The 6,722-nt window shown below is 46.0% G+C and overlaps 1 protein-coding gene across 2 annotated transcripts; it reads left to right on the plus strand.

The window, feature by feature from the left end:
- The first annotated feature begins 2,859 nt into the window (after window positions 1-2,859).
- LOC123101992 (uncharacterized protein At1g76660) lies at window positions 2,860-6,421 on the plus strand. Of its 2 annotated transcripts, none has more exons than XM_044523241.1 (3): window positions 2,860-3,273; window positions 4,381-5,623; window positions 5,854-6,421. In XM_044523241.1, exons 1-3 carry the CDS (start codon window positions 3,199-3,201, stop codon window positions 6,081-6,083), a joined length of 1,548 nt encoding a protein of 515 aa, XP_044379176.1. In that variant the 5' UTR covers window positions 2,860-3,198; the 3' UTR covers window positions 6,084-6,421. The 2 variants fall into 2 exon arrangements, with proteins under 2 accessions (XP_044379176.1, XP_044379177.1); XM_044523242.1 differs by having other exon boundaries at window positions 2,924-3,273; window positions 4,384-5,623.
- The last annotated feature ends 301 nt before the right edge of the window (window positions 6,422-6,722 follow it).

Here is a 6,722-nt window from a genome sequence, read left to right on the forward strand (position 1 = left end):
GATTACATTCACCCCTCTCAGCAAGCTTTCATTGAAGGTAGGCGCATAAGCAATAATATTATTGTCGCCCAAGAAATTGCCCACTCATTCTCTCTTGCTTCTTGGAAGAGCCTTGATTTTATACTGAAAATTGACCTTGCCAAAGCTTTTGATAGAATTGAGTGGCACTTCATTGTCTCGGCTCTTGCTCGTAAAGGTCTCCATGGCCATTTCATAAAACTTGTTCATGCATGCATTTCATCCGCAACGTTTTCAGTGATCATTAATGGTCAATATTTTGCAAAATTCAATAGTTCCAGAGGCATTAGACAGGGATGTCCTTTGTCATCGTATCTTTTTGTCCTTGCAGTAAATGAGTTATCTCTTATGTTACAGGATGCCTTGCAAGCTAATCACCTGACAGGTATTTCGCTTGGACCAAATTGCCCTCCTATTCACTCTTTGATGTTTGCAGATGACCTGATTGTTTGTGGCAAAGCTAATGTGCAGGAAGCTAATACTATTTTACAGCTTTTAGACCATTTTTGTTGTGATTTAGGGCAAACTCCAAACTGGAGTAAATCTGGTATCTTATTCAGCAATAATGTTACGATGCAGGTTAAACAAGATATTAAGAGAATCTTTCCAGCTCCAGACATCGACAGTTCTTTCGTCCATTTAGGCCATCCACTTGTTTTACCTTCTAAAGATAGATCAGCTGCTTATAACTTTGTTTACGATAAATTCAAGTCCAAACTTAGCACATATAAAGCCAACAGACTCTCTCATGCGGCAAGATTAACTCTCATAAAATCCGTTTTCTCTTCCATTCCTGTATATTACATGTCCAACATACTTTTTTCAAAAAAGTTCCTTGCTAAACTAACAACAATCATTAGGAACTTTTGGTGGACAGGTATTCAAGATGATCAGACTACTAGAAGCTTGTGCCTTAGGGCATAGGCTGATGTATGTATTGAGAAGAAAATTGGTGGTCTTGGTGTTAGAAATTTGCAGGCAATCAACCAAGGACTTGTTCTCTCGACGGCATGGAGATTGGCAAAAGAGCCGCAAAGTCAGCTAGCATGATTCTCAAGGCAAAGTATCATCATGATACATCCATTTGGAGAGCCCGGCCGAACAAACCTAAATCTGCCTTTTGGTCTGCAATTCTAAAGGTAAAGCCTCTTCTAATCTCAGCCACAATTTGCCAAATTGTTGATGGTGCTAGTTCTATTTGGAGCTCGCCTTGGTTTTCCGGATGGGAAACTATTTATGATCATTTTATCATTCAGCAACAATCTTTTTCTTACCCTGCACAAGTTAAAGATCTTTGGATACCGGGTCAAAAGAACTGGAATGCAAACTTGATTAATTCTCTTTTCACTCCTGAATTGGCTAATACCATTCTACAAACTCCTATTATTAAGGCAAATGGTAAGGATATGTTGGTTTGGAAACTAACTCCTGCAGGTGAATTCTCTTCCAAAAGTGCTTACAAGCACTGCTTCAACAATCTTCAGCTTCCACCAAGGCAAAGGCCCAAAATTGTCCCTATGCAGGTCATTTCCCTTCTTAATCAGGTGTGGGAGGATAAGCAAATGGCACCAAGAGTTCAGACATTTGCTTGGAGGCTTCTTAGGAAAGCACTTCCTACAGGTAAGAGGGCAAGTAGGTACTCCAAACATATCAATGAAAACTGCTCTAGATGTGGACTATTAGAAGATGAAATGCATATGTTGTTTCTCTGTCCTTTTTCTAAAGCTGCATGGTTTTGCTATCCCTGGTTTATTAAAACGGAATCTCTGGCTGAAAATTATCATTCTATTCCTGATATGATTCGTGCTTTGATTACATCTCAACATCCAAAAGTAAACTTGACTACTCTCTATACTTTTCTATGGTGTCTTTGGAAAGCTCGGAACGACTGTCTATTTTGCAGCAAATTATGCAAGCCTTCCCAGGTGTATGCTTCAGCAAATGCAATAATTGAAGCAACCAATTTAGAACATAAGAACTTCGCTCAGCAACAAGAAAGCGATAAAGCTCAGGAGCAGTTGCAGGCTTCTTCAACAATCACGCATACACATGACTGTAATAACCTTACAGGGAATGTCATCTTTTGCGACGCAGCCTGGGAGAGACGCACAGATTCAGAGCTGGGCCATGCTGGCTTAGGAGTAATCATCACCATGCAAGACAATCGGCACCTCCAACGACTACACGTCTCTGCGCTTTCGCCTCCAGTTTCATCACCCCTCCAGGCTGAGACTTATGGGCTGCTACTAGCTACTAAGTTAGCAGATCTTCTGCAGGTTCAGAACCCTCACTTTTGCACCGACTGCTCGGTGTTAGTTTCGGCGGCAAGGTCATCAACGGTATTTGCTGCTCCAGGATGTTGGGAGAACAGACCTCTCCTTGCAGAGATCCAAGCCTCTCCCTCTTTTAGTCGTAACAAGATCACTCACATCAACAGAAGCAACAATGTAAAAGCTGATCATCAAGCTCGATTAGCTTTGCGGATTCAGTCAAGGTCCTTAGCTCTTCGTTGCTTATGTACACAAGCAGATCAAGGTCAATGTCCCGGAAAGGACATAGTTTCTGGTTCTAGCATGAGTCCCTTCATGCTTCTTTCTGTAAAATGCACCTGATCATCAATAAAGTTTTCTTGTGTTCAAAAAAAATATTTTCATGGGCAACTGGGTTGACATCATCATGTGCCTAACTCCTGGATCAATTCTTGTTCTCAGCATTTTTTTGTGTGCTTGAATTGAAAGAAGAAGAAAAAAATCATTGCAATGGAAGATGATTAGCCTAGCCAAGCGGGCCCCGCATCTCACTCCCCCATCTTCTCCTTTCCCGTTCTCTGTCCCCTCACTCACTCACTCACTCCCGCACGCCTCCTCCCCAAGCTCCCCCCATCGCAAGAACCAACTTTTGCCCCCAAATCCCCCCCCCCCCCCCCCCCTAAACTCTCCAATCCCCTCCCCCCATTGCGAGATCCCGCACCAGATTCGATCCTCCCCCTCCCAAAACCCACGGGGGACCCGTCTCCTTCCCCGAATCCGCCGTTTCCACCCCCCGAATCTGGCGGCCGGAGATCGGGCCCGGTAGGCGGCGGCCGGCGGAGCTCGATCTGTCCGTCCGAGCCCAGGCGGACCGCGAGGAGGCTAGCTGGGACACCGCATTGGGCTTCGGCGCGCTTTTTCGACAAAAAAAATGGCGGCGCCGGGGAGCAGTAATGGCGGTGGCGGCAGCAGATCCCAGCAGCAGCAGCAGCCGCAGCAGGACAAGGTATATGCGCGCACGCTTACATGTGATGTGGTGCGATTTTCTTGCGCGCGCAGTGGCTCGCTCGCTCGCTCGCTTTAGAGGCTGATGTGTACAGGGTACCTGCCGAAATTTGCCAGTACCTGAATGAGCTCATCCACTCCGCTGCGTACCAACTGTACTGGCCACTAGCGGCTGATGCAGCTGAAGCACCTTTAATTGTGCTTTACTTTGTACTGCTCCACTGATTGCTCCCTGCTGCTATGCATGCACAGGCATAACAGGCTGCTGAACTGAACTGAACTGACAGTAATTTTGCTGTCAGTCCGTGTTGAATTGCATGCACTTTGCACTAGACCAGCCACTAATTTTGCAAAGACAGCATCATTTGGAGTGTGTATCTCTCCCATTCCTCCATGGATATTGTAGATATATAAGTATATAACTAACAGATGGCTTTTTTCCACTTATATTCACAGAGGCCAATAGTCATGTGCATCTTTGACCGAGCTAGTACATTGTCCGTTCAGCTCTAAACTAGTTGAAATGCATGCATTTTGCACTCGTTCAGCCAGTAATTTTGCAATGCCCCAGCATCATCTGTAGTATGTTTCTCTCCCACTCCTCCATGGATATTGTAGATTTACATGTATGTGACTGACTGGTGGATTTGGGCTTCTGTTCACACTTATATTTGCCAGAGGGTTGAGGCTAAGGGCCAAAGTAAGCACAAACTCTGTGGTGCTATGCTAGGATCCTTTTGCACTTTTTCGTATTCTTGGGAGATATGTGCATGCTTTGATGACTGATACAACAGTTTTTATGTTATATGTGCCACATTATCTCGTTATGCTTATGAAGTTCGGCCCAATTTTCCTTTGCATGGTTAATAATGATGGAATAAAGTTTCCTTTCTGTACAGAGTTCAGTAATCGTGTGCAATTTCGTCGTTGACTGAGCTAGTACATTACATTGTCCTTTCTTTGAACTCTAAACTAGTTCTTTGTTCTTCTGCGCAGTCAATTTTGTGTGTCTTCCTTTACCTGTCAATAATTAGCAAGGCGGTTTTTATTTAGTTTAATCAAATTCATGTACTTGCACTACTAACGCATGTTTCACTGTTCTTAACAGCAGAGTATATGGGCTGGCTGTTTCTCTGGCTTGTCATGCTTTGGGGCGCAGAAGGGTGGAAAGCGTATAGTTCCTGCAGCACGTATGCCCGACGGGAGCGCATCAACTAACCGTGGAAATGCTCAGTCTGGTGGCAATCCCAACCAAAATGGGGCTATGAATCTGTCCCTTCTCGCACCACCGTCATCGCCGGCATCCTTCTCCAACTCCGCACTTCCTTCGACTGCCCAGTCACCTAACTGCTTCCTGTCAATCTCTGCAAATTCTCCAGGTGGCCCAACATCTAACATGTTTGCTGTTGGACCATATGCCAATGAGCCTCAGCTCGTCTCACCTCCGGCAGCCTTTTCGACCTACACAACTGAGCCATCCACAGCACCACTGACCCCTCCTCCTGAACTGGCTCATGCAACCACTCCATCCTCTCCAGATGTCCCGTACGCTCAGTTCCTTTCGTCGTCTATGGGTCTTAAAACTGCAGGCAAGGAGCACAACATGCATTACTACTCTGGTGGTTCAGGGCTCCAGGGGCCTTATCCACTTTACCAACCAGGGAGCCCTTCCAGCAGCCTCATTTCGCCTGCCTCGGTGACTCCGAGGACCGGCCTCTCCTCGCCTATCCCTGAGCAAAATGTTCCTACTGCTGCTCACTGGAAGACATCCAGGTCCGCCTGCGACACGCCGTATTCCATTGCTTCACCCATACCCGAGCAAGAGGTCCCTACTGCACACTGGAAGACCTCCAGGTCTGCCTGTGACACGCCGTACTCCAGGACATCGCCGTCGAACATCTTCGGGCTTGATTCAGCTGCCACAAGAAACTCCCTGCTAGATAGCAACTTCTTCCGCCCGGCTGCGTCTGCTCAGTTCTACCTGGATCAGGCTTATAATGGTGGCAAGCTCAGTGTCTCGAGGGACAAGCAACAAGATGCTGATGAGGTTGAAGCGTACCGAGCATCATTTGGATTCAGTGCCGATGAGATGGTTACAAGCACTCAACGTTATGCAGAAGCACCAGATGCCACGCTTGATGAGGGATTCAGCATATCTCCATTTGGAAACAATGCCCCTGCTAATAATACAGAGGAGGTACGCCCGTTTAATGAGCTGCGTAATGATGAGGTTCAGAAGGTGGGTAAGATGAGTAGATCACTTTCAAATGCAAAAGAGATGATGACAAGTCCCTCAAAGAAGCCAGCAGACCAGCTTCAACATAAGGCAGTGTACCTCGATATATTCAAAGGTGAATGTCCTGACTTCCAACCCCAACCATTCGTTCATTCTGTTATAGTACCGATCTTTGTACGCCAGAATCATCAATATTTGTTGGTTTTTTTTCACTCAGAATAATGTATAATTAGCAAGTAACTTCAATTATACTAGCACCGGCTCCATAGCCTGAACCTAAATGCTGGTGTTGTGTCAATGTTTCTGCGATCTTACTCACCATGCTCCTTTCCTTTCTTACTGCAGGAACTAAAGGGGGGTATCTGTCTGAGGACGACACGTCAGCTGTGAAAGACTGCCATCCATTCAGGATGACTCGAGACGAGATATCTCTGAAACCGATAGAGGTGAGGAAGAAGGCCCCAGCCGGGCAGGCATGCTCGGACGCGGAGGTCGAGTTCAGAAGGGCGAGGAGCCTGAGAGAGGCCAACAGCGTCTTGTCGTGGCGCAGCACCCTGTCAAGGCAACTACAGTAATGCATGGATGGTGCACTAGCTAATATATGCAGGATAAGTAAGTTGAAGAGTGAGCTTCCTCCCTTGGCCGAGCCGCCTAGCGTGCGTTGTCGATCGCTCGGAGGTGTTAGAAGTAAGTAATCTGTCGTAGTCGCAGAGCTAGTAGCCTGTATCTATGCACTACCCATATATGTCTGGGGATCCTTTCTACTTCTAGCCCAGATGGATATGTGATGACCAACCAGCAGCTTGTATTCAGTTTCAGATTGCCATGTTCCTCTTCTGCTTTATGGAGACTCTGTAACCATTAGCCGTCCAGCACAATGAAATGAAATGAAAGGGCGTTGCTCCTGTCCTGATCCGCCGCCTGAATACTCGCATGCTTACGCGATTTGCTGCATCTAACTGAACTTGATCTTGAGTAGCATTGTTCACAGCAGCAGCATCAATGTCAATGCTGGTACCCTGCAAAAAAAAAGTCAATGCTGGTAGAATTTATCGAAATGAATGCAAGCTGACCTTGCATAGTTTGAATCAGTGTGCTTCTGCTTGCTTCCAGGAAGGAAGTCTTTTGTTATATGCATGAACACCATCAGGTTGTTCTCTGCCTTTCTACAGTTCATGGTGATTGGAATTGTAACAGAGTTGCAATTTGTACTT

This window comes from Triticum aestivum, chromosome 5A (genome assembly GCF_018294505.1).
Source record: "Triticum aestivum cultivar Chinese Spring chromosome 5A, IWGSC CS RefSeq v2.1, whole genome shotgun sequence".
Lineage (NCBI taxonomy): Eukaryota > Viridiplantae > Streptophyta > Magnoliopsida > Poales > Poaceae > Triticum > Triticum aestivum.

What these genes read in the sequence shown, in the direction of transcription:
- LOC123101992 (XM_044523241.1), top strand. Translation starts at nt 3,199, where the DNA reads ATGGCGGCGCCGGGGAGCAGTAATGGCGGTGGCGGCAGCAGATCCCAG. An exon ending in AGCAGCCGCAGCAGGACAAG is followed by an intron (nt 3,274 to 4,380) that starts GTATATGCGCGC and finishes TGTTCTTAACAG; the next exon opens with CAGAGTATATGGGCTGGCTG. An exon ending in GTACCTCGATATATTCAAAG is followed by an intron (nt 5,624 to 5,853) that starts GTGAATGTCCTG and finishes TTCTTACTGCAG; the next exon opens with GAACTAAAGGGGGGTATCTG.